The following is a 26,522-nucleotide window of genomic DNA, read 5'->3' as shown; positions in this document are numbered from 1 at the left end:
CGCCTGCCTGGTGCGTGTGGTTCTCACTGTACACCCTTGAACCTTCTCCATGAGGAGTATGGTTAGCATCAAGCGTGCCGCCTGCCTGTGCGTGTGGTTCTCACTGTACACCCTTGAACCTTCTCCATGAGGAGTATGGCAGTCTTCCAGTCCTCCCTGCTGCCTGTGGGACCCATTGGGGTCCTGCCCTCCGCGTGATACATGAGGTCTCACTGGGTGAGTGGTACCTGTGGAATCCCTGCTCCCTGGTTTTAACCCCTGGTGGGTATTTTTCCACACTTTTCAGTTGACTTTGGTTTCTTGAGGTAAGCTTGCTCTGTGGTGCATGATGACCCTGAACTTCTGATCTACTCTACCCGATTTCCCCAGCCTGGTGTTGGCTGGTGGGAAGCTCTGGTGGAAGCCGTATGTCATCCTCCTGAGCTATTCTCAAGGGCCAGCAAGAGAGGACACCTGAGGAGCTGCCGTCCCAGCAGGTTCCTGTGGACGTACTGTCTTTGTGTGGACTTAGTTTCCTGTTGCTTGGGTCTTTCAACTGTTCTTCTGTTCCCTGGTGGCCCTGGCTGGTTCTGCTGACCCACCCTCACCATTGGTGACTGTAGATGGAAACCTGGCAGTTGTCTTCCCAGACAGACTGTGTATCTTTAATCCCCTAGTGGCCACCCTGGGCGTGACCCATCCTGTGACCTTTCACCTCCTTTCCTTCAATACCTGGCAAGTCCCCTGGGCCTCCTGTCTGAGTGGCAGGGTGCAGTGCCGACAGTCACCTACCACTGAGCCACGCCCCCAGCCCCTCACTGGGGGATTCTAGGCATGGTCCCTACCACTGAGTCATGCCTCCAGCCTTTGGTTTTCAGAAAAAGATTCTCCCTATACATCCCAGTCTGACCTTGAACTCTACACCATCCTCCTGCTAAACCTAGGCTCAGGCCTGGGTCACCTTTTCTGCCACTCATGTGTTTTTTCCTGATTCATGGACTGAGTCTTTTAGGACACTCCTCACATTTAGTCCCCCGTCTGCTATCTTTCTTGTCATTTCCTTGACTCACCCAGCCCCATATTTGATGGCAGGTGACTTTAAGGAATACCACATGGGAAATTTGTAAAATGGATCTGGTAAGACTGTCTGGTGTTTTGCTCCTGACGCAGATGTGGTGATAGAGGTTTGGAGAGGCAGACACACAGGCTAAGTGCCTGTTCATTGCATCATACCAAAAGTATGTGGTCTAGGGCCTGGGGATGTGACTCGGTGGCTAGAGTGACTGCCTAGCATGCATAAGACCCCAAGTTCAATTCCCAGCATCACAGAGCTAAGATTTTACTTTGGTTGTGTAAGTGTTTGCATGCATGAGACCGTTTGTGTGTTTATATGCGTGCCTGTGTATGTAACTTCATGTAGGCCATTATTACCTTCTACCCTCTAGTCCAGGGATCAAACTCAGGGGGTCAGGCTTCTGGGCTAGTGCTGTAATCCACCAATTGATTGATGAATTAATTAATTCACTGTAATCTTGCTAGCCCTAATCTATGATTTCTTTGTGAACACTGTTACGGACCTTGTGTTATTTCTTAAAATGGATTTCTTAAAAAGATTTATTTATTTTCATTTTATGTGCAAGTGTTTTACCTGCCCATATGTGTGCTGTGTGGATGCCCGGTGCCCACAGAGGTCAGAGTAGGACATCAGATACCCTAGAACCCGAGTTACTGCTGGCTGAGACACTGTGTGGGTGCTGGGTATCAAACACAGGTTTTCTGGAAGAGCAGCCAGTGCTCCTAACTGCTGAGCCTCATAAATTAACTGTACAAAACAGTGAGTCCCACAGTGGTGTTGAATAAGTGCCCTTATGCCTTCCTTTATCCCTCCCGATTCAATGCTTCCCCCCCAAACTCTCTGCTTCATTTCACAAAGAAATACTTAATTCGAGGTTCTGCTTATAAGAGACCTTGTGCAACTTTTTTTCTTTCTGTCCACATCCCCTCCCTCTCCCTCGAGTTTTCTCTTTAGACCGGTCCTTCCCCCTCTGACTCCTTTTTGTGGCTTTAATTAAAGTTGACAGTATGACCCAGAAGTTGCCAAAATGAAACACTGAGAACCAGGACTGGGCCAAGCTTACCCCCAGGAACTCATCTCAGCGTTTCATCCCTGAGACTTGAGATAATAGAATTAGGAGGATGGAGGCTAAATCCAGCTGTTTAGAGGCGATTATTGGAGATCAGGGCTGGGACATGAGCCTCTCCTGCAGCTTGTGCTGTGGTTGTTTAAGGAAACAGAAACTCGGCTTGGTGGCACGTGCCTGTAATCTCAGCACTCCAGAGAAGGCTGGAAGCTCAGAGTTCAAGACCAGCTAGAGTTACAAGAAACTCTGACTCGGGGTGAGGGTGGGGGCGGGGATGTAGCTCAACTGGTAGAGTGTTTGCCCAGTGTGCCCATCCATCTCCAGAACCATGTTCTTTAGCCTTACAGTGCTCTAAGCTAAATCAATCTACCATTTTTTTCTCAAAAGTGACCTGCCTCAGATATTTCATTATGGTAACAAGAACCAGACTAATTAATACATGCCATCAGGTGAGGCAGCAACATTTTCTTTGCCACGGGTACTGGTGCTTTTCCAGTACATGCAAACAATACCTTGTTTCCCTGCGGCTGGCTGCCTTCTGTGGAGCATCAATTCATGTAGTAATGACATGCTCAGATGAGTTTGTTTGACATTGGAGGTTGGGGCATGAGGATCACTGGAAGTCTTATGTCAATGAAAAAGAAAAGAGTCCAGGTCATGAGCCCAGAAGGTACCAGTGCCTTGAATCCCCAGAGAGGACCTGGAGGTGTGGCTCAGTGGTAGAGCCCTTGCCTAGAATCCCCCAGTGAGGAGCTGGAGGTGTGGCTCAGTGGTAGAGCTCCTGCCTAGAATCCCCCAGTGAGGGGCTGGGGGCGTGGCTCAGTGGTAGAGCCAATGCCTAATACAAAGGCAACTCTGGCTTCTTCCTTCAGTACAAGCACTGATAGCATTCATCTTTGCTTTGGCTAGTATGCTCACATGACCACAAAATATAAATAGTGTTAAGCATCCCCATCCAAGCTGATCCAGCTTTTTAGTGTTTACCAAAAGTCAGGAAATGCTTGAATTTCTTTCCTTGTCCCTGGTAGTGTCCCAGTTCCCAGGTCCCCATGCAGTTAATTAGTGTGTGGAGTAGCATCCCTTTCCTTCCCAAAGCTCTTTACATATGCAAAGCCATTCAGAATATGCATTCTTCTGCCTCTTTCACCCCGTTTGTTTGTTTGTTTGTATTGATTGATTTTTGAGACAAGGTTTCTCTGTGTAGACCTGGCTTTCCTGGACTCATTCTATAGACCAGGCTGTCTTCAAACTCACAGAGATCCACCTGCCTCTGCCTCCGAGTGCTGGGATTAAAGGCTTACATGACCATGCTTAGCTCTTCGTTCATATTTTTAAAGATTTTATAACATTTTTTATTTATATGTGTGTATGTATGTGTGTGTGTGTGTGTGTGTGTGTGTGTGTGTGTATGTGGTAGAAACATGCACACATGACTATGATGTTGGGGTGACCAGAGGTCATGTTCTCTCCCTTAGGTCTGTGATTACAGGAAGTGGTGAGCACTGGCTGTCAGTGCTGTGAAGTGAAATGAGGCGTTCTGTAAGCTCATCAGAGTCATCCCACACCTTAAAACATGGTTACAGTTACATTTACTTAGTGTGTAAGTGTAGAGGCATGTGGTGGTCAGAGCTCACCAGGGAGTGGGGAGAAGACACTTGTCACCAAGCCTGATGATCTGTGCTTAATCCCTGGAACCCATATACTGGAACAAAGAACTGACTCATGCAGTGTCCTATGACCTCCACGTGTGGCACGCGTTATCCTCTTCATCAATATAAAGTAATAAATAAAAGCTGCCTTCAGGCGTTGGCAGAGGAGTGTAAACTCAACCACGGTTGCTTTGAGCGCATTATTGTTCCCAACAGACCCCCGTGGCTGTGAGCTTCCAACCCTGCTATCAGGAGGGTCCCTGGCTACCGCTTACCTGCTTTTTGTGTCTGGAATACTTCATCCCAGTGCCTTGATCTGCTGGCCTTTGGGTCTGGCTTCTGTTCTCCTTCCTGTTTCCTGGTATGTGTGCCACCTTGTGTCCTGGCCCCTCTGCTACTTGCTGCTCATGGTGCCTCTATATGGGCTGTCACTGGGCTGATCCATCCGCTGATTGGCTCATGATTTGTTCCCACCTCTGACTCCCACGAACAAGGTGCTGCAAAATTGTGTGCACAGTTTTTTTGTGTGTGGTCGTAGGTTTCTCCTTTTAAGATGGTGTCTTGCTATGTAGCTAAGGCTGGCTTCAAACTTGTTATGTAGATCAAGTTAGCTTTAACCATGTGATCTTTCTGCCCCAGCCTCCTAAGTACATGATTTAGATTACAGGCCTACAGCACCATACCTGACTCCACAAGGTGTTTTTCAAAGCCAGCCATACATACTTGGTTCAATATTTGAGCAGTAAGATGTACAGCCTTTTAAAGAATAGCTTGGTGAATATTGTCAGTATTATATAAGTGAGCTGGATTCGCAAGGGCTGCATCCAGAGCATCTGCCTCATTCTAGAAGACTCCTTGAGGACTCCTGATGCTCCATCTTCCGTCTCCTCCCTTGAGACTTGCACACCTTTGGTTTTTCCCCAGTTCTAGAGATTGTTACAAATGGACTCAGCAAGGAGTGTCAACTCTGGTCTGGCTTTCTTGGTACCAGATTATGTCAGGTCCATCCATGTTGCTTCCTGTGGCAGAAATACATTCCCAGATTGTCAGAGCAACACCCCATTCCATGCCTGAACTGGGTGCTAAGACAGGTGATAGTTTCCAGGTTGTGGCTTTCTTGTTTACTGGCCAAGCCAGGGGTGAAACCCAGAGCGTTATCTATCCATGTTAAGCAGGTGTTCTGTCACTGAGCCACGCCCCCAGCCCCTCACTAGGGGATTCTAGGCAAGGGGCTCTACCGCTGAGCCACACTTGGTCTTTCACTGAGGGATTCTAGGGAATCTCTGACGGACTCTTCTTTGTATGAATTAGGAAAAGAGACTTGTTTTCATAGTTGGAGTTGCCATCATGTCCAAGCACAACCTGAACTGTGTACACTCAACATGTACAGCTGTATATCAGGGAATATGTGCTCGTGTATGTTTGTATATATGTATGCATATTTTAAGTTTGCTGTGCATTATATATGCAATATGTAAGCTACACAACATAATAATGTTCAGTGGCATTCTAATAAATACAACCATTGTGATTTAAAACAAGAATTAGTCAAGCAGTGGTGGTGCACGCCTTTAATTTCAGTACTTGGGAAGCAAAGGCAGGCAGATATCTGTGAGTTTGAGACCACCCTGATCTATAGAATGAGTTCCAGGACAGCCAGGGCTACCCAGAGGGACAGTGTCTTGAAAACACCCACCCACGCATCTTCAAAAAAAAAAACCAAAAAACTGGGTATGAGTGATGGCACAAGCCAGTGAAGGTGAAGGAAGCAGGACCGGGAGTTTGGAGACATCCTTGACTACATAGCAGGTTTGAGGCCAGCCTGGCCAGCATGAGACTGTCTTAGTAAAGGACTGCAGAGAAAACACAAACCAAACCAACCAACCAAACAAACGGTATGTACCTCCTTGGCCATGTTATATCTTTGATGAGGAAGAAAGCTGAGGTAACAAATGGCAGAGGCCAAAGACATGGAAAGACCCTGGGCCACTGACGACTGGACTCGGGCCAGCCTAACTGCTGGCATGAGGAAGACACCTCACTGGTTGTGTGTGTTGTCCGCTGCTGTGTCTCTCAGCATCCAGCATGGTGGAAGGCCAAGTCACTCTGATGGCCTCTGCCTTCCAATAGATGGGTAAAGATGAGGACTTTAATTAGCAAAGGATAGCTGGACTTGGAGATGTACCCCTTTAATCCTGACACTTGAGAGAGGTTGAAGCAGGAGGATCATGAGTTCAAGGTCAACATGAGTTATAAAATGAAACCCTAGCTCTACAGATAATAAGTAGCTGTTTGGAGTCAAGCCCCCCTTGAGGAATTACTAAATCCAGTCTTCCTTCCTTCCTTCCTTCCTTCCTTCCTTCCTTCCTTCCTTCCTTCCTTCCTTCCTTTTTTCTTTCTTTCCTTCCAGTCTGCCTTCCTTCCTTCCTTCCTTCCTTTTTTCTTTCTTTCCTTCCAGTCTGCCTTCCTTCCTTCCTTCTTTTTTCCTTCCTTCTTTCCTTCCTTCAGCCTTCCTTCCTTTTTTCTGTTGTACATGTTTTGAGACACCATCTCACTGTGTAGATCAGGCTTGTCTTGAACTTGTCTTGTCCTGCCTCTTCCTCTGCGTGCTGGAACGAGAATGGCCCCATAGGCTCATATATTTTAATGCTTGGTTCCCAGTTGGTGGAACTGTTTGGGAAGGATTAGGGGGTGTCAAGGGGGAGGAGCTTTGGGGTTTCAGAAGCCCATGCTGGTCCCAGTTAGTTCTCAGTTCCTGCTCAAGCTCTGTGGCTGCCACCATGTTCCCCTCCATGATGGCCGTGGATTAAACCTCTGGAACTGTGAGTCCCAATTAAATGCTTGGGTACCACACCCACCTTTTATTGTGTTTTTGTTTTACTTTTTAATGTAGTTAACTAATTGAATTTGTGTGATTATGATGTGCCTGTGTATGCATGTGTGTGTGTGTGTGTGTGTGTGTGTGTGTGTGTAAAAAAGAGAGAGGGGGGAGGGAGAGNTTCCTTCCTTCCTTCCTTCCTTCCTTCCTTCTTTCCTTCCTTCCTTCGTTTCTTTCTTTTTTTCTTTGTTTGTTTCTTTTTTTTTTTATTTCATTTTTAAATGTATCATTCATGGGGAGGGTGAGCAAATATCACAGTACAAGGGTGGCAGCCAGAAGACAACTGTCAGGGCTTTGATGGCGGGCAAACCCCTTCACATCCAGAACTACCTCACCAGCCCCGAACCCAGTCTTTCTCCTTGCCATATACCTTCAGATGGGTTTTCCAGCCTCACATTCTTTGCTTCATGGTGGCAGAATAGCTGTCACAGCTCTAGTCCTGTCAACTCCATTGAAGCTGAAAAGCAAGCTCCTTCTTTGTTTACTAGAAGAACTTGTTCTGTGACTCCCACTGTCTTAACAGAAGCCAAGCCTGTACACCTGTGTGCTGTGTGGTGCCATGGCTACTGTAACTTTAGGGGAAGCTGAGAGTGATCATAAAGGAGGATGCCCCCCAGCTTATGCCTCAGGTGACCCAGAGTGATACATAGTGAGTACACTTGGGACCAAATGCGCTTTCCAGTTTTTCCATTCTGTATGGTCTACACTGGTTTTATTGTGTGTGTGTGTGTGTGTGTGTGTGTGTGTGTGTGTGTGTGTCCCGCCGAGGGGTAAGTCTGTCTGCCTGTCTGTCTTTTTTGGAGAGAAGGAGATTGGGTAAATTCTACTTACGAAGCCCAGGCTGCCCTCCTTGAACCAGCAATTCTCCTGCCGCAGCCTCCAGAATGCTGGAAGGTGCACCACACCAGTCTATTTGGTTGTTCTAAACCAAGCCTGCTCCTCTGCTTTCCCAACAGTAAGAGGTGTGACTGTGGTATGAATGGCAGCTCACAAAGGCCATCCACGGAACCGCAGGCAGGCTTGTGTGACTGAGAAAGTCAGGGAGGAGGCATCGAGGAGTGGGGGTGCTTGGGGTACTGATGATGGGAAGCAACAGGTGGACTTCCAGCAGTTGTAACTAGTTCCGTGCGCTCCTTGTAGGGGATGTCAGGGTTACTAACATCATTCTGGGAAATGAACAGTAGCCATTCTTTAGTGTTTATTGGAGCCTTCAAATTCCAGATTCCACTAGAAGGCTGGCTCCCCTGCAGCTCCCGATGACAACGCAAAACTCCAGTTGCATTCCAAGTGGAGGAGGGATCCTCTGGGCTTTCTGGAAGGACACCCTGTCACTGCTCTTCTCCCCAGGCTGCTTGCAGTTGGCAGGCCTGCTGGGGAAGACTCAGAGCTTCAGAGTCGTGGGGTCTGAGTTCAAGTTCTGGCCCCACAATGTGGTTAGGACCCAGTGTCCTTACCCCTGTGTGTCACTATTTTTTTTACTGGAAAGTATGGCTCGGTTTTGTTTCTTTGTAACTCTCACTCTGTGAGGACAGGGCTCATATTAGGCCTGATGTCCAGGACACACTTGGGCAATGTGGGTTTGGTGGTGTATCTGCCAGCCTTATTTGGAAGAGATACAGTAACACGTGTTACTGGGACTCAGTCACTCACATAGAGAGCTGCAGTAATGAGTGGGTCAGCCTCACTAGAGTAAGTACAGGAGTAAGGGAGCCCCAGGTCTCTGCCGTTAGCATCCTCTGACTGTGTATTCAGCTGCCTGGGGGAAGCCCCAGCATGTTGACAGTGGTTTTGTCATATGTCCACTCTGTCCTGAGACGGAGGCAGAGCCACAACACTGTGGGTTCCATCTGTGTCACTCAGCTCACCTGCCTGACTTGCACAGCAGGTCTTGTCAGTAGGTGCTGCTATTTGGGGTCAGTAGCTTTGCGCACATTGCTCAGTTGCTTTTTCAGGAGGTTTTAAGCAGATGGGCTGAGCTGGGAAGGGCCGTCCCTGGGTGAGAACCGCTGGCCACGTGCCCCTCCCTGCCAGTCATGAACCTCTCAGGCATCATTAGCTCTCTCTATTTACAAGAGGCATTTAATGGATGCTCTTTGAACAAAACAGTGAACTTGTTTATTTAACATCCACTGTGAATTCATTAATTCACTCTCTACATTCATTGAGCCTCTTTCTACTACCACAGGGATGTCAGACACGAAGAGGATGACAGCCCTGCCCTGGCAAGACCTGCTTGTAGCAGGGAGACAGTGAAAGAGGAAGCCATCGGACATGGGCTAGTGGAACCTGTTGTGGGTTTTGTTTTGCTTTTTTCTTCCGGTGGCAGGGGATGATTACATTTTTATTCCTTTTATTTTTACATCTATGTGTATGAGTGTTTTGTCTGTGTGTGTGTCTGTGCATCACATGCATGTAAGGCTGGAGTAGAGCCTGGAGTTACAGATGGCTGTCAGCTGCAGTGTGGGTGCCAGGGATTGAACCCTGGTCCTTTGGAAGATCAGTCCGTGCTCTTGACCGCTGCGTCATCTCTCTGCCCTTTCTCTGATTTATCTACATGTACACACTTGTAGAAGGATTGCCAAGCTTGGTGGTGGGTGACTTTATTCACTCTTGCTGGCCTCTCTTTTCCTTTTTTTTTCTGAAGCAGACCCTTGTGAAGTCTAAGGGGGCCTTGACCTCACTATGCCTGAGAATGAGTTTGAACTCCTGATCTCCCTGCCTCCCAAGCGCCGGGATTACAGGCAAGAGCTACCGTGCCACCTCCTGCACCTCTTTTCAGCTTTCCAAACTCAAGGTCTGCCTGTGACGGTGGTTCTCAACCTTCCTAATACCAGAGCCCTTTAATATAATTCCTTATGCTTTGGTGACCCCCGAATCATAAAAGTATTTTCGTGGGGCTGGTGAGATGGCTCAGTGGGTAAGAGCACCCGACTGCTCTTCCAAAGGTCTGGAGTTCAAATCCCAGCAACCACATGGTGGCTCATAACCATCCGTAACAAGATCTGACGCCCTCTTCTGGAGTATCTGAAGACAGCTACAGTGTACTTACATATAATAAATAAATAAATCTTAAAAAAAAAAAAAAAAAAGTCCATTAAAAAAAAAAAAGTATTTTCGTTGCTACTTCATAACTGTAATTTTGCTACTGTTGTGAATCATAATGTAAGTACTTTTGGAGCTAGAAGTTTGCCAAAGGGGTCATGACCCACACACAGGTTGAGAACTGTTGATCTATGTGTACATGTTAGAGCTTCCTGAATGTTCCATCGTACAGATACACACTAGAGTTGATTTATCTATCTGTCCATTCACAGATACTCAGGCGGCTTCTATGAGCTGTTGTGGAAAACGCAGCGGTGGCCTCTGGTGTACCAATCCCTATTTAAGACTTTTGATTTCTTTGCACAGGCACCCAGAAGTGGGGTTACTGTGCTGACTGTGAGTGCTATTTTTAATGTTCTGAGGAACTGCCAAACCCTACCACAGCAGCCAACAGAGCTCCACTCCTTCCAGCAGTGAGCAAGGGCTCCGGTTTCCCACAGCCCTGCCAGCGCTTGCTACTTCCCTTTTCTTCATGGTAGCCACTCTCAGGGGTGTGGGGCCTTGTCTCCTTGGGGCTTTGAGTGCATTTCCCCCACGATGAATCATGCTGGGCATCCTTCCTTTTGTGTGCTATTGGCCTGTGTATTTTCTCTGGAGATCATCCCAGGATCCTTGTGCATGCTAGGCAGGGGCTCTACCACTGATCCACACCCCCAGCCCCTCATTGGGGGATTCTAGGCAGGTGCACTACCCTTGAACCACACCTCCACCTCCAATCCCTCATTGGGGAACAATCTCCCTGCCCTCCATCTCATCTCTCTCACTTGCTCTCTCTTTCTTTGTGGTTGGAGACCAGAGAACAACCTATAACATCACCCTTCCTTAAGACAGTTTCTCACTGAACCTGTAGCTCACCAACACATGAAGCCACCTGGCCAGTAAACCCCAGAGATCTTTTATCTCTGCCTCTCTCGTACTGAGGTTACCAATGTATGACACCACACCCAGACTTTTATGTGGAATAGGTGCTAGTGATCAGACTCAGGGCCTCATGCTTACAAAGCCCCTCTTTTCCTAACTGAGCCCTCTTCCCCAGCTCCCTCCTTCCTTAACATGACTACTGCAAAGCTAGGTGTGATTGCACATACCTTTAATCCCAGCACTTGGGAGGGAGAGGCAGGTAGATCTCTGTTAGTTCCAGGATAGCCAGAGCTACATAGTGAGGCTCTGTCTCAAATAAAACAAAGACCTGACTTCTGCAAAGGAAATCTAAGACTAATGAAAGTTGAACACTTGGCCGTGCCATGTGGTTGCTCTGTGAGGCAGGAGGATTGTTCGAATCCGAGAAAGCGAGGCCAACCTGGGGAGCATAGCAGGGTGGCACACTTTTGTAATCACAGCACTGAGAGGGCTGAAGCAGAGGACTGCCATGAGTTCGAGGCCCCTGTAGTTCATGTAGTGATGCCTCTTCTCAGAAAGCAAAGCCAGGGCAGGTGTGGTGGCAGATACCTTAAATGACAGCACTCAGAAGTTAGATGAGACAGGTGCACCTCTGTGAGTTCAAGGACCTCATGGTCTGTGTAGTGAGCTCCAGGATGGCTGGGGCAACAAAAATGAGAGCCTGTCTCACAAAAGAGGGAAAAAGAAAACGAGCCAGCTCACGCTGCCACACGCCTTTAATCCCAGCACTTGGGAGACAGAGGCAGGTGGGTCTCTGAGTTTGAGACCAGCCAGGGCTACACAGAGAAACTCTGTCTCTAAAAATTAAATATTATACATACGTACATACACATATAATTAAGTATATTATATTTATGATTATATGTACACACACACACACACACACACACACAAGACAAGGATGGCAAAACTGCTCAGCAAGTAAAGGTACTTGTCACCAAGACTGATCACCTGGGTTTAATCCCTGGGACCCACATTGTGGATGGCGAGAACTGATTCCTACATGCTGTTCTCTGACCCCCACACGTGCTGTGGTAGGGGAGACAGTTGTTTGCAGAGTTTGGGCCAAGCCAGAAGCAGGGCGCGGGAACAGTGGTAATCGAGCCACGGTAGGAGCCTGTAAGCCTTGCAGACCCCTTGCCATCTGTCGCAGGCAGCATACCTGGAACCCGGGAGGAGAGGGCCTGTGCTCCAGGGCCTTTGACAGGTGCTGCATCTCCATCACGTGGGGATTGACTGGAAAGTGACCTAGCCAGAGCTGTTGTCCTCACTCTCCTGCCATGTCACTCCAGTTCCAAAGCCATAGAGGGAAGGCTGGGGACACAGTCTTTGGGACAACTCTACCGTGTGGGTGCCCTTGTTTGAGCTCAGGGCACCGGGCTTTACCCATTGAGCCATCTCACCACTATGATCTTGTTTCTTGAGACAGTCTTGCTATGTAGGTCCAGGCTGGCCTCAAACTCACCATCCTCCTGCCTCTGCATTCTAGGAGATAGGATCACAGGTGTGAGCCTGTCTGTGTGCCAGACATTTTATTTTCTGATGAGTTCCTTGTGTGAAGTGTCTCCTGGACACTTGTCAGCCACAGAGGCTGTAGAGTGTCTGGCAGAGAGAGTCGATGTATGAGGTGAGTTCCATTGGTGACCTCAGCGAGGGGGCGCCAGTATATCCGAGATAAGGTGCCTTTGCCAGTAACCAAGGCCCTGCACTGAGTGGTTGATGGAGCAGTTGTGCCCGCAGGCCTATGGGAACCAGACCCTTTATCCCCTAGGACACAGATACCATGTTTCAGGGACTATTGTGGCTGATTAATACAACACATCTGTTTCAAATAATAACTGGCCATAGGGCCAGAAGTTGTGGTACACACCATTAATCTCCATCCTTTGGAAGCAGAGGCAGGCCTTTATGAATTCCAGGTCAGCCAGGCCTACAAAGTGAGGGCATGTCCATCCTTTATCCCCTAGCCCTCCTCCCCACTTCCAGAAAAAGGATAGCCTCTAGAAGGCTGGTGGTGTGACAGCAATGGAAAAGCAGCTGCCTAAAATCCCCCGTGAGGGACTGGGGGTGTGACTCAGTGGTAGAGCCTCTGCCTAGGATCCCCCTGTGAGGGACTGGGGGTGTGGCTCAGTGGTAGAGCCTCTGCCTAGGATCCCCCTGTGAGGGACTGGGGGTGTGGCTCAGTGGTAGAGCCTCTGCCTAGGATCCCCCTGTGAGGGGCTGGGGGTGTGGCTCAGGGGTAAAATGATCACTAACTTCAAACATAATTATCTGGGTTCAGACTCTAGAATGGAGAATAATGATACAGAGCCAGAACTGGGTATTTTATATTGAAGTGCAGTATCAGTAAGTGATTTGGTACAGTGTGTGCTGTGGTGTTACATATGTGTATGCACACCATACACCTTGTTCTTCCAATAGTATGTAAGATTGCTTTGTGTGCTTTTAAACCTGTGGTTTTCTGTCTTTCTTCCTCCTCTCTCTTTTCGTTCCCCCTTTAAAAACTTAATAACGGGGACCTGTCCTGGTGGAGCACAGTATAATCCTGGCATTGGGGGCTGAGGTGGGAGGATCTCAAGTTCACAGGCCAGCCTGAGCCACATGATATGCTTTGTGTTAAGTAAACTAGTTAATAATAGTTCTTAGTTGTAATACAGTTTAGTAGCAGTGGTTGCTTACTTCTTTGTAAGTTGTTTTAAAACATAATCTTATGTAGCCCAGGCTTACCTACAACTCTCCATCCTCCTGCCTCAGGCTCCCCAGTGTCAGGATTATAAAAACCGTGTTCTCTTGTCTTCCCAAGCCTCCCTCTTTTTCCTGTCCTCACTCTCTTCCAGGCTCTTCCCTCCCTCTGTCTCTCCCGTCCCTGTCCCTCCATGCATGTCTTTTGCCGGCTCATAACCTTCACTCACAGCTTTCTCCTTTCTTTCCATAGCTGGCCCCACAAAGGACATTATCAAAGTCCCCAGCCTGGGGCCCTGCGTAGACCTGGAGTGGCCACCGCACCCTTCCCTTCATGATTCCTTCATAGCACAGGTAACCAGGGCAGACCCTCAGTTCGCTCTTGGAGGTGCAGTTGTTCCTTTGGGTACTTGTGGGGCCCACTGGCCTCTGACTTGCAGAACCTGGTTTAGCGGCCTCCTTCAGTCCCTCCTCTCCAGCCTGCATCCCCGTGTACAGCTGTAGGAAGGATGTCCCTCAAGCATCACCTTTTCTTTTATATTCTATAATGGGACAATGTGAGTGTAGCTCAGTGGTAGATCTCTGCCTAGAATCCTCCAGTGAGGAACTGGGGGCATGGCTCAGTGGTAGAGCCTCTGCCTAGAATCTTGCTGTGAGATGCTAGAGGTGTGGCACAGTTACAGAGCACCTACAAGGCCTGCAGCATCCACAATAATGAGAAAGAAAGGAAAGGCCAGGAAGATAGTTCAGTTGGTAAAGGAGTTAGTTTTCTGTCCTGAGCTATAAATTTCCACAACTCAGGAACTGTGGTCCTCATTGTATCCAGTTCATGATATTGCAATGGAAAGACCGACATGAGGCCAGGGGATTGATGTACTGGAAGAAGGGAAGGATGAATGGGTCTGTTTGCCTGGGCATTTCTAAAGTGCAGAGGAGTTTAAAAAGACAGTGGAAACAGAGAGGCACTTAGATGGTCAAATGGATCTGTAATAGGAGATGAGGATAGGAGGGCAGATGCTGGAAGGATGGAGAGGAGGGGACAGAAGCTTAGAAAGTCAGGCGGGCACTAAGGAGATAGCTCAGCTGGTAAAGTGCTTGTGGGGACTTGAATGTGATCCCCAGAACCCATGTAAAGAGCAGGGCGTGGAATCCTAGTACCAGGGAGGTGGGGACCACAGGATACCTGGGGTTAGCTAACTGGTTAACCCAGCCTAATTGGTGAGCTCCAGGCCAATGAGAGACCCTGTGCCAAAAAGGCGAACAGTGTGGGATGTGGAGGGCCCTTTGGAGGAATGTTTTAGGCCTGAGGGGATGTGGTTAGATGCTCTGAAGGAACGAGTAGCTGACTGGCAGGAAGCAACTCTGTCTGTTGGGAGGCAGATGGGAAAATGCAGACAGCATCCGTTCCTCTTGGGATACAGGGGTGAAGCAGCCCCTTCCTCCTTTTGGGGGGCTGACCACGCTAACCTTTGTTGTGGGCTCTGACCACGCTAGCCAGTGGCGAGCGCCAGACAGCTCCAGACAAACGTTAGCCGTCCGCATCCTCATCATTCAGCGGTGGAGGCCAATCCCATACTGCCACCTCTCTGGCCCAGCCTTGTGACCCTCCCTACTCCTGCCGTCTCAGTCCCCACCGCCAGACATCATGCCTGTCACCTTTCTTACCGCACAGGTCTAAGGGATTCACCCGGGAATGTGGTGGCCCTTTCTCTTGCTCTTATCCCACCCTCCCTCCCTTGCTTTATCCCACCAATACTCAGGGCAGGCCCCTACCACAGACTGTGCTCTGTCAACAGGACCGCGGGCTGTGAAGTGCGTAGGCTCAGGGACATGGCTGGTGAACGCAAGCGGCGGTCTGCCTGGCGGGAGGCTGCCGTGAGCTGCAGATCCTGAGAGAACAGTTTCGGTTATTTTATTTTTGAGACAAGGTCTCACTTGCAGGTCTGGCTGGTCTTGAACTCACAGACATCTTCCCAAGTGCTGGGATCAAAGGTGCAGGGAGTTGGGGTTTTGACTCTGAATTAGACTGTGTAAGTCAAAGTGGAACGGTACCCTGGAGATTGGGGTTCACATCCTACTCTCTGGAAGATGGGCACCTCCAATTTAGGTACCTCCAACTCTTCACCCTTAACGTCAGGGTGCCATACTTTATGCCGCACTTAGCATAAGGCCTGTGCCCCATCAGAGACCTTTTCATCTCAATTAAAGCCGTCTCATCATCACTATCAGATGTGGGGGGTGTTGGGCATGATGAAGGAGGGTAAGAACGCTGCCCCATCCCTGGTCAGGATTTCTGTGTGGGAGGGTACCTGGGAGGTGGTTCTCATACCCCTCCATCTAGCTCTGTGTGCTCCAGAAACAGTCGCTCTGACCGCCCCCCACTACCTCCAGGCGCCACCCTGTGAAGGGGCAGCTGGGCCTTAGACTGCTTCAATCTAATTGTGTCTCCCTCACCCTCTTCCCACCCCACCCCATCTAGTGGAAATGGATGATGAGGATGGGAGATGCTTACTAGACGTGATTTGGTGAGTAACGGGCTCCCCCCCCCACACCCACGCCCGTCTCCCATGCCCCTCCCCTCCCGCCACTCCTCAGCCTAACTCCTTAAGGTCTCTTTTCCCTCTCTCTTGCAGTGACCCTCAGGCCCTCAATGACTTCTTGCATGGATCCGAGAAGGTAAGTGATAGAGGCATGGAGGGGCATTCCTGGGGCATGGGACTGGAGGAGCCAAAGGAAGGTCCAGGTCCCCTAAATGTCCCCTAAGACTCTGCCCTCTTGCTGTGTTTTCTTCCTGGTTTACCAAATAAGTCAGCTTTGAAATAAAGGTGGGGTGGGCAAAAAGATCTTAGCACATTTTTAATTTGGAAATGATACTGTCTTAGATATACATATTTTCTTAAAATATCATACTATATTAAAAATTATAAATAAAAGACCAGGTGTATACTATTAATCCCAGCACCCAAGAGGCAAAGGAAGGCAGATCTCTGTGAGTTATCTACAGAGCAAGCTCCAGGACAGCCAGGGCTACATAGAAACAAACCGACTAACCAGCTAACCAGCTAACCAACTAACTAATAAACAAATGTCATTTACTATTTACTAGATAAGGTTTTCTTTAAAAGTGCAGGGGCTGGTGAGATGGCTCAGCGGTTAAGAGCACTGACTGCTCTTCCGAAGGTCCTGAGTTCAAATCCCAGCAACCACATAGTGGCTAACAACCATCCATAAGAAAAATCTGATGCCCTCTTCTGGAGTGTCTGAAGACAGCTACAGTGTAAACACATATAATAAATAAATAAAATCTTAAAAAAAAAAAAAAAAGTATAGTGCAGAAAATGGCTAGAAAGAAATGAGAGGAGCTAGAGATGGCTGTATGGATAACATATGTAAGCACGGAGACCTGAGCTCAGATCCCCAGCATCCATGTACGAAGCCCAGCATGGCCGTGTGCACCTGTAACCTCATTTCTTTGGGGAGAGTGGAGAGGCAGGAGAATCACTGGGGCGTGGTGATCCCTCGTTTAGCTCCAAATTCAGTTAAGAGGGCCTGTGTCTGAGGATAAGGCAGAGAGATGAAGGCAGTGTGTGGGGTGCTGGGAATGAAGGAGGGTAAGAACGCTGCCCCATCCCTGGTCAGGATTTCTGTGTGGGAGGGTACCTGGGAGGTGGTTCTCGTACCCCTTCATCTAGCTCTGTGCACTCCAGAAACAGTCGCTCTGACCGCCCCCCACTACCTCCAGGCGCCACCCCGTGAAGGGGCAGCTGGGCCTTAGACTGCTTCAATCTAATTGTGTCTCCCTCACCCCCAGACAAGACACTCAATGTCTTCCTCTGGCCTCCATATGTGCACCTGCGTACATGTGTATAACATACGTGCACATGAACACAAGAGAGAGAGAGAGAGAGAGAGAGAGAGAGAGAGAGAGAGAGAGAGAGAGAGAGAGAGAGAGAAATAAAGCCCAAAGCTGGAGGGATGGCTCATCAGTAAAGAATGCTGGCTGTAGGCTGGGTGGTGGTGGCATATGTCTTTAGTCCCAACACTCAGGGGTCAGAGCCAGGTGATCTGTGAGTTCAAGGCCAGCTTGATCTACAGAGCGGGTTTCAGGACAGCCACGGCTACACAGAGAAACCCGATCAGTGCTGGCTGATCCTATAGAGAACCCATGTCCAGGGGATCCAACCCTCTTCTGGCCTCTGATGACACCAGTCATGCATGTGGTGCACAGACATATATAAGTGCAGGCAAACACCCACCCACCCACACACACACACACACACACACACACACACATACACACACACATTATGTTTGGCCAAAAAAAATAAAGCAAAGATCTTCTTTAGCTGGTGTGGTCAGAAGGGTTACTCTAAGGTAGTGGCATTAAGATGACCACAGCGCTCTATCTAGCGGGGATGAAATTGAGACTCGAATTGAGAGAGATGCTAAATTCAGAACTATTATGAGACAGCACTGAGTGCTTTAGACTTGGTTAAGTGATTTTATTTTATTTTTTGTTTGTTTGTTTGTTTGTTTAGTGTGAGGCAGGGTCTCTCTTTGTAGTCCTGGCTGTCCTAGAACTTACTAGGTAGGTCAAGTTGGCCTTGAACTCACAGAGATCCACCCTCTCTGCCTCCCCAGTGCTGGGATTAAAGTCACCCACCACCACACATGACTGATTTATTTATTCTGACCCTGATAGCAGTTCTCAGGGACTCAGATTTTATTTGTGTCCCAGGAAATCTGGGAAAATGTAGCTGTCTGGGGGGGGACCAGTGTGTTCTACAGTGGTATGAGAGGTTACCCCCACATGGTGACTTAGCACCTTTTTGTTAGGCTTTTGCCTTGTTGGGAATCTGGGTCAGGAATCAGCTGGGTGGTTCTGGCTCGGGGACTTTCTCTGTGGTCACAGCAGCCTATGTAACAGGAGCTGCAAGCATCTAAAGCAGTGGTTCTCAACTTGTGGGTTGTGACCCCGTTGGAGGTTGAGTGACCCCCTACATAGGAATTAGTCAAGACCATCAGAAAATACACTGTGGTTCATAACAGTAGAAAAATTACAGTTATGAAGTAGCAACAAAATAATTTTATGGTTGGATGCCATCACAACTTGAGGAACTGTATATTAAAGGGTTGAAGCATCTGGAAGGTTGAGAACCACTATCCTGTGGGCTTGTCTGGAGTCCAAGGAGAACAATGTTCACTCTCACTGTTTAAATGTCCTCAGGATATGGGAGCTGAGTTCCCTTGTCACAAGCAACCCATGACAGAGAGCCAGAAGGAAGCCACTATACCTTTTATGACCTAGTATCATGAGTCACATTTGGGAGCTGCTGAGTAAAAGCTTTTAAGTTCAGTCCCCAGCACCACATAAAATGAGGCATGGTGGGCACACCTGTAATCCCAACACTCAGGAGGTAGGGACAGGAGATCAGAAGGTTACCTCCAGCTTTAACGGCTAGCATGCTTGAGGCTAGCTTAGACTACAAGTGTCTGCCTTGAGGAAGGAAGGAGGAAAGAGCCACTAACTCCAGTGTACACCCTAATGGGAGAAGTAAGCTGTGCCTCTTAAAGGAGAGGCATCAATGTGCTGAGCTCTCGAGGGTACTCGGTAGCTCTGAGCGCAGTATATATGGTAGAGGGAGGCCAGGCATGCCTTAAATCCCTACTGGCTTCTGGTCGAGGCAAGTGGATCTCTGTCTATGTTAGGCTCAATTCAGGTGCCAAGATTCCCCAGGACTCAGCAGGTCCTGCCCCCATGAAGCAAACTCACAACTACACATTATGTTGGGGAGAAGGGAAAGAGTAAGAAGTGTGGGACAGGTGTCATGAGCAGGTGTGTCATTGCCACAAGGGTGTGCTACCAGGAGGGCTATGGTTTCTGTGCAGGAGCACGCCTTGGGTGCATACCAAGAGCCAAAGTGCCAAGGCCAAGGGAATGGAGTCTTAGAAGCCAGGCAGGGGACTTGACAGTGATGGGAAGTGCCCTGGGTAGAAGCCTGTGTCCAGCCCCATTCTTTGGGACAGGTGCTCCTATGTCCCCTCCCATACCCCTCTCCTTTTGTCTCAACCCCCAATTAATCTCTGCTCTAGAGTCTGGTCCTGCTCTGTTTACGTTTGACCTTGGATTGGGGGTGGTTCTCATTGCAGCTGGACAGCGATGACCTCCTGGATGCCCCTGTGGAGGCCCAAAGTGCCTTCTATGAAGGTCCTGGGGTAAGTCTCTGGCCGTTGGACATTGCCTATACTGCTGGAGCAGAAGAAGGGGCAGAGGCTGGAGGGCAAGCCTGGGCAGAGAGAGGGCAGAGGACGGCGCCTCTAGTGCTTTTTGGTAGATGCCATGTGGCCCTGGGGGAAGGGCTCCTCCCTGATGGCTGCAGAGAACACTGAGCATGTACTCTGTGCTTAACTATACCAGACCCTCAATTGCTTCTCTGTATGTGTGGGAGGCGCGCGCGCACGTGCATGCATGCATGTTTGTACATGTGGAGGCCAGAGGCCAGCCTGGGGTATTATCACTTGCTAGGAACCATCCAGCTTGTTTTATAAGGGTCTCCTACCACTCTGGAACTTGTCACAGCTGGGTGGCCAGCTAACCCCTTGAGTCTTTCCTGTGTCTTCCTAACACGGGGTTTAATACATCCTCCGATATTTAAAAATTATTTTATGCTTATTATTAATGTTTTGGCTGCATGTATGTCTGTGCATACTTGTTTGTTTTTTAGAGATTTATTTATTGTGTATACAGTGTTCTGTCTGCGTGCATACCTGCAGGCTGGAAGAGGGCATCAGATCCCATTACAGATGGTTGTGAGCTACCATGTGGTTGCTGGGGATTGAACTCATGACCTCTGGAAGAGCAGCCAGAGCTCTTAAGCTCTGAGCCATCTCTCCAGCCCCAGCCAGTGCTTGTAACTGCTGAGCCATGTCTCCAGCCCCATCTGGCTGGTTTTGGGTGGGTTCTGGGGTGTCAGACTTAGGAGGAAAGCCCTTTCCGGGCTGTCCATCTCCCAGCTCCCTCTCTCCCTTTTCTCCCTTGCTACTCTGCTGCCCCTGTCCTCCTTTCTCTCGCTGGTCCCTGTCATGGTAACTGCCATCTTTTAATGTGTTACTTTATGAATCAACCATAACAGCATATTCCAAATAACCTTTTATCATAATGACTAGGTTTAGAAAAATAACTTGGATTTAATAGACTCAATCAGAGCAGAGCAGTGGCCACTCTACTCTGTCTTGTTATTTCAAGACCTTTATTGAAGCTTATGTATTTTGGTTTTCTGAGATAAGGTCTTGTGGGATCCTGAACTTCCAGAAATAGACTAGGTAGCTGAGGGATAATCTTTAACTTCTAATCCTCCTGCCTCTACAGTCATGTGTTGGATTATGGCCACGCACCACCAGCCTTTGCTGGGGAAGAACCCAAGCTGACTCTCTCTAGGCAGGTGCCTAGGCCACATGCCCAGCTCCAACGCTGAATCTTTCATTAGTCTTAGTCTGAGTTGACATTCCTCAAGCCTCTGTATTGCCTGTGACTCTCTGCACCCTATGCCTGTTGAGCGGTGTTTGCCACTGATTGTGGTCACATTGAGGAAGCATTGTGACCAGACCCCCAACAGCAGGGGCTGTGCTGTGACCAGGGCCCCCCACAGCAGTTGCTGTGCTATGTCTATCTTTTTTTTAAAGATTTATTTATTTATTTTATGTATATGAGTACACTGTAGCTATACAGATGGTTGTGAGCCTTCATGTGGTTGTTGGAAAATTGAATTTTTGTAGGTCCTCTCTTGCTCTGGCTGGCCCCGCTCACTCCAGTCAACCCCGCTCTCTGGTCAACCCCACTTGCTCAGGCCCAAAGATTTATTATTATAAATAGGTATACTGTAGCTATCTTCTGACGCACCAGAAAAGGGCATCAAATCTCTTTACAGGTGGTTGTGAGCCACCATGTAGTTGCTGGGATTTGAACTCAGGACCTTTGGAAGAGCAGTTAGTGCTCTTACCCGCTAAGCCATCTCGCCAGCACTTGCTGTGTCTTTCTTTCCCCCCAACCTCCTGCCTCATATCAAACTTTGGGGTCAGACAAGTTTTGTGTCACATGATTCCTGTGGCAACCATGTGAGACTGGAGGGCTGGGTCGTTATGCAGTGTACTACCCAGAACTCCTGAGAAAGGTTGCTCTTATTTAAAAAAAAAAAAAAAAACAAAAACAAAATCAGGCATGGTGGCGCTTGCCTATAATCCTAGCACTTGGAATGTGGAAGCAGGAGGATCAGGAGTTCAAGGTCATCCATGGGGTCTGGAGAGATGTCTCAGTGGTTAAGAACACTGGCTGCTCTTAAAGAAGAATAGGGTTTGGTTCCTAGCACCCACATGGTAGCTCACATCTGTCTGTAATTCCAGTTCTAGGGAGTCTGACTTTCTTCTGACCTCTGGAGATACCAGGCACATATGTGTTGTATGGAAATACACATAGGCACACTTATACACATAAAGTAAATACTTTTTTAAAAAGCCAGCTTGGCGGTGGTGGCATATACCGTTAATTCCAGCACTCAAGAGGCAGAGGCAGGTGAGAGTTTAAGACCAGCCTGGTCTATAGAGCAAATTCCAGGTCAGCCAGGGCTACATAAAGAAACCCTTTCTTGAAAAAAAAAAAAAAAAAAAAGTTTAGCTATAGAGCAAGTTTAAGGCCTAGGCTACACAGTGAGTTCTAATCTACTCTGGACAAAGGTCATCGTGAGCTATATAGTCGGCTTGAGACCAGCCTAGGCTACATGAGACCTAATCTCAAAAGAAGAGATTCAGAGCCTATTCTGATAGTGCATACCTTCAGTTCGATCAGTCAAAGAGAGAGATCTGTGAGTTCAAGGTCAGCTTCATGTATATAGCAAGTTCAAAGATAGTCAGGATTAAGTAGAGAGACCTTGTCTCAACCTCCCTCTTCCAAAAAGAAGAGATTCATTAAATCCTCTTGGTTTGTAAGGGGTATCGGAACCACAAGTAAGTATTGTGGGTCTGTGACGGCGGCAGTTTTGTTTGCTTATTTTGCTTACTTTGTGGTGGCTGTGTATGTGTGCATGTGCACATGCTTATACACATGAGTGTGCCGCAGCATGTGTGTGGATGTCCGAGTCAGGTTTCTCCTACCACCTTCTGGGATCCAGGGATCTCAGATTGTCAACTCTGCATGCAGACAGAGGTGACTGCAGGAGCCGTGGTCCAGCTGACTTTAAAAAATGTGGGCAGATCTCCATGAGTTCAAGGTTACCCTGGTCTATAGAATAAGTTGTAAGTCAACCAGGTTACATAATGAGGCTCTTCTCTCAAAAAAGCAAAACAAAACTTTTTTTGCTTATTAATATGAGGTGTGTGTGTGTGTGTGTGTGTGTGTGTGTGAGGTCCTTGTATAAGTTGGGATACACATATGCCATGAATGCATATCAAGGTGTAAGGACAGTTTTAAGATGTCAGTTACCTCTTTCCACACGGGGAAGTGGAATGGACCTCAGGTCATGAAGATTGTAAAGCCAGTGCTTTTACCCACCGAGCACTCTCATGCTTATGTTCATCCGCAGGACTCTTACCACCTTCTACTTATAGGTGCAGATGGGGAAACTGAGGTCGGGTTAAGCAAGCCGCAGGTTACACAGTGAAGCCTGCAACTGAGCCAGGGTTTGGTCTGTGCCCAGTCACTTTTAGATGGAAAACTCTTGGATTGTGGTGGTCTTGAGACAGAGTGTCCCTTTGTTGACCTCGGCTCCTACCTTCTTCTCTCGACTGCCTCCAGCTCCACGTCCAGGAAGCTGCCGCCAACCACCTAAACCCTGAGCCCAGCCAGCCTGCCCCCAGCGTGGACCTGGACTTCCTAGAAGATGATATATTGGGCTCCCCTGCAGCAGGAGGAGGTGGAGGGGGCGGCGGGGGCCCAGAGCAGCCCTGTGACATCCTTCAGCAGAGTCTCCAGGAGGCCAACATCACAGAACAGACCCTGGAGGCCGAGGCTGAGCTGGACCTGGGCCCCTTCCAGCTGCCCACCCTTCAGCCCGCTGACAATGGGGCAGGTGCTACCGGAGCTGCCGGAGCCACTGCAGTGACTGCAGGACCCCAGGCTCTCTTCCCAGGCAGCGCGGATCTGCTGGGGCTGCAAGCCCCGCCCACTGTACTGACCCACCAGGCCCTGGTGCCACCCCAGGATGTGGTCAACAAGGCCTTGAGCGTCCAACCCTTCCTGCAGCCCGTGGGCCTGGGCAATGTGACCCTTCAGTCCATTTCAGGTCTCCAGGGCCTACCCAACGGCAGTCCTGGGAACGCTACAGCAGCCACCTTGGGTCTGACACCTATTCAAGTGGTGGGCCAGTCTGTCATGGCTCTCAACCCACCCACCTCCCAGCTCTTGGCAAAGCAGGTACCTGTCAGTGGCTACCTGGCCTCTGCAGCTGGACCTTCAGAGCCAGTGACACTGGCATCTGCCGGCGTGTCCCCCCAGGGAGCCGGCCTGGTCATCCAGAAAAATCTTCCAGCCGCAGTGACCACCACACTCAACGGGAACTCAGTGTTTGCCGGGACAGGGGCTGCCACCGCAGCAGCCAGTGGGGCACCCTCGGGACAGCCGCTGGCGGTGGCCCCGGGCCTTGGCACGTCACCACTGGTACAAGCACCCAGTGTGATTTTACACAGAACCCCTACGCCCATCCAGCCCAAGCCTACAGGGGTCCTGCCCTCCAAAGTCTACCAGCTGACACCCAAGCCCTTCCCCCCTCCCGGAGCCACCCTCACCATCCAGGGTGAGCCAGGCACCTTGCCCCAGCAGCCTAAGGCCCCCCAGAACCTGACTTTTATGGCCACAGGCAAAGCTGGCCAGAACGTGGTGCTGTCTGGCTTCCCGGCACCGGCTTTGCAGGCGAATGTGTTCAAGCAGCCACCGGTCACCACCACGGGGACAGCCCCGCCACAGCCACCGGGGGCCCTCAGCAAACCCATGAGCGTCCACCTCCTCAATCAAGGCAGCAGCATCGTGATCCCAGCCCAGCACATGCTGTCTGGCCAGAACCAGTTCTTGCTGCCGGGCTCCCCAGCCGTACAACTCCCCCAGTCGCTCTCTGCCCTGCCCGCCAACGTGGGAGGCCAGATCCTCACAGCCGCAGCCCCACATGCAGGTGGACAGCTCATTGCCAACCCTATCCTCAGCAACCAGAACCTGGCAGGCCCACTGAGTCTGGGCCCAGTGCTGGCACCCCACGCTGGGGCACACAGCGCTGCGCACATCCTCTCTGCAGCTCCCATTCAGGTGGGCCAACCTGCCCTCTTCCAGATGCCTGTGTCACTGGCCACTGGCAGCCTGCCCACTCAGAGCCAGCCGGCTCCCACTGGCCCCACAGCTACCACCCTCCTCCAGGGCGTCACCCTGCCTCCCAGTGCTGTGACCATGCTTAACGCACCTGACGGGCTAGTGCAATCCTCCACTCCAGCTGCCACCACGGGGGAGGCCACACCTGTTCTGGCTGTTCAGCCTGCAACCCAGGTGCCCCCTGCTGTCACCACACCACTGCCTATGGGTCTCCAACAGCCACAGGCACAGCAGCCTCCACAGGCCCCTACTCCACAGGCGGCCACCCAGCCTCAGGCCACCCCTCCTCAGGCCAGCCCAAGCCTGGCTTCCAGCCCAGAGAAGATAGTCCTGGGGCAGGCGCCCCCTGCGGCCACAACGGCCATCCTCACTCAGGATTCCCTACAGATGTTCCTGCCCCAGGTATGGGGGAGCATTGAGGGAGGGAACAAGGTCGAGCAGCAAATAGCTGAGCTGAGGCAGCCTCTCGGGGATACCCACAAGGTAGGGCAGACTGGTAGGCTAACTGATAGACTGGAAGGGGCATATTTGGTGATCTCACAGATGAGAGAGTATCTCTGTGAGGGTGTATGAAAGATAGAGACGGGATGGTGAATGGTGGGTGGAATGCTGGATAGGCAGACAGATGGAACACGGAGGGTGAGCAGACAGAGGTTCCGAGATCTGCCTGCCCTGCACCTCTTGTCTACCGTTCCCCATGAGGTTGAATGGGGGTGGCAGACTCAGATGGGAGCCCGTGGTCTCTGGGGGCCTTCTGACCCTGTGTGGGTGGCCCCTTGCAGGAGAGGAGCCAGCAGCCCCTCTCTACAGAGGGTCCCCACCTCTCGGTGCCTGCCTCCGTCATAGTCAGCGCCCCACCTCCTGCCCAAGACCCAGCCCTGGCCACGCCCGTCACCAAAGGAGCTGGCCTCGGCGCTCAGACCCCCGACAGCCGGGCTTCCCCAGCTCCAGCTCCCCAGGTAGATGCACCCTGGTAGCCTGGCCTCCTTATGCAGCTCCCTGCTCGCTCTGCCCTGCCCGCCTCTGTCCCCGCTGCCTTGGGAAACACGCTGTCCTTTGTTCTTCATACTCACGTTCCCTGAAAGTCTCCCAGCCATAGTGCACATTCGAGACCACAGCCAGCCCTGGGAGAGTCCAGCTCCAGACAAGCACATTAAGTCACAAAGGGATGAGGAGTGACCTCCTAACTGTATTGGGTACAACAACTCCTTTACATCTCAAAACATACTAAAGTCAGACTTGATGTCACTTGTCTGTAGCCAGCACTCAGAGTGGTGGTGGTGGTGGTGGTGGTAGGAATAAGATAATAGTATCAGGGCCATTCTAGGCTATATAGGGAGTTTGAAGCCAGCATGGGCTACATGAGACCCAGTCTCTGCAACAGCCCGGAGAACCGTACTGAAATCCTCAGCTCCTCTGGAACAAGGCTCTTGAATTTCCTTTTCAGTGTGGGTGTGAGCATGACCACACACGAATGCTCTGTCTTCAGGTTTTATAAAATGCAGTGGACTGCTGTGGCTAGACTCACGCCTTGTGTCTGTTGTTTAGACTTGACCTCGGTGGGTGACTGCTTTTTATTATTTCACTGACTGGGTAGTAGACCATTGTGTAGATATGCTATTTTTTTTTAGCAAGTTGATGGGCTTCTAAAGTCACTGGGTTTTTCTTGTTGTGAACAAGGCTGTGGATAACAGCTTTGTGGGTTATTTTGCAGCATAAATTATTTTGTGATCTGAGGTTTGAACTGAGAGTTTTGTGCATGCTAAGTAGACATTCTGCCAGAGCCACGCCCCCAGCCCCTCACTGGGGGATTCTAGGCAGGGGCTCTACTACTGAGATCTATC

The 26,522-nt window shown here is 49.8% G+C and overlaps 1 protein-coding gene across 3 annotated transcripts in view; it reads left to right on the top strand.

The window, feature by feature from the left end:
• Bicra (BRD4 interacting chromatin remodeling complex associated protein) overlaps nt 1-26,522 on the top strand; it is a 71,560-nt gene that overhangs the window by 29,870 nt on the left and 15,168 nt on the right. The window contains exons 2-8 of one of the 3 annotated variants that reach the window (XM_029531816.1): nt 13,585-13,685; nt 15,811-15,856; nt 15,965-16,007; nt 19,482-19,547; nt 23,119-24,618; nt 24,727-25,080; nt 25,461-25,637. In XM_029531816.1, the coding sequence (XP_029387676.1) occupies nt 15,816-15,856; nt 15,965-16,007; nt 19,482-19,547; nt 23,119-24,618; nt 24,727-25,080; nt 25,461-25,637 (2,181 nt within the window). In that variant the 5' untranslated portion in view covers nt 13,585-13,685; nt 15,811-15,815. Of the gene's footprint in view, nt 1-13,584; nt 13,686-15,810; nt 15,857-15,964; nt 16,008-19,481; nt 19,548-23,118; nt 25,081-25,460; nt 25,638-26,522 lie in introns of all 3 variants that reach the window. The other 2 variants (XM_021219430.2, XM_029531815.1) reach the window with 2 other exon arrangements.

Source organism: Mus pahari, chromosome 19 (assembly GCF_900095145.1).
Source record: "Mus pahari chromosome 19, PAHARI_EIJ_v1.1, whole genome shotgun sequence".
In the NCBI taxonomy this organism is placed as follows: Eukaryota; Metazoa; Chordata; class Mammalia; order Rodentia; family Muridae; genus Mus; species Mus pahari.
Note: the sequence above shows the minus strand (reverse complement) of the source record. Positions and strands in the feature narration are given on the sequence as shown.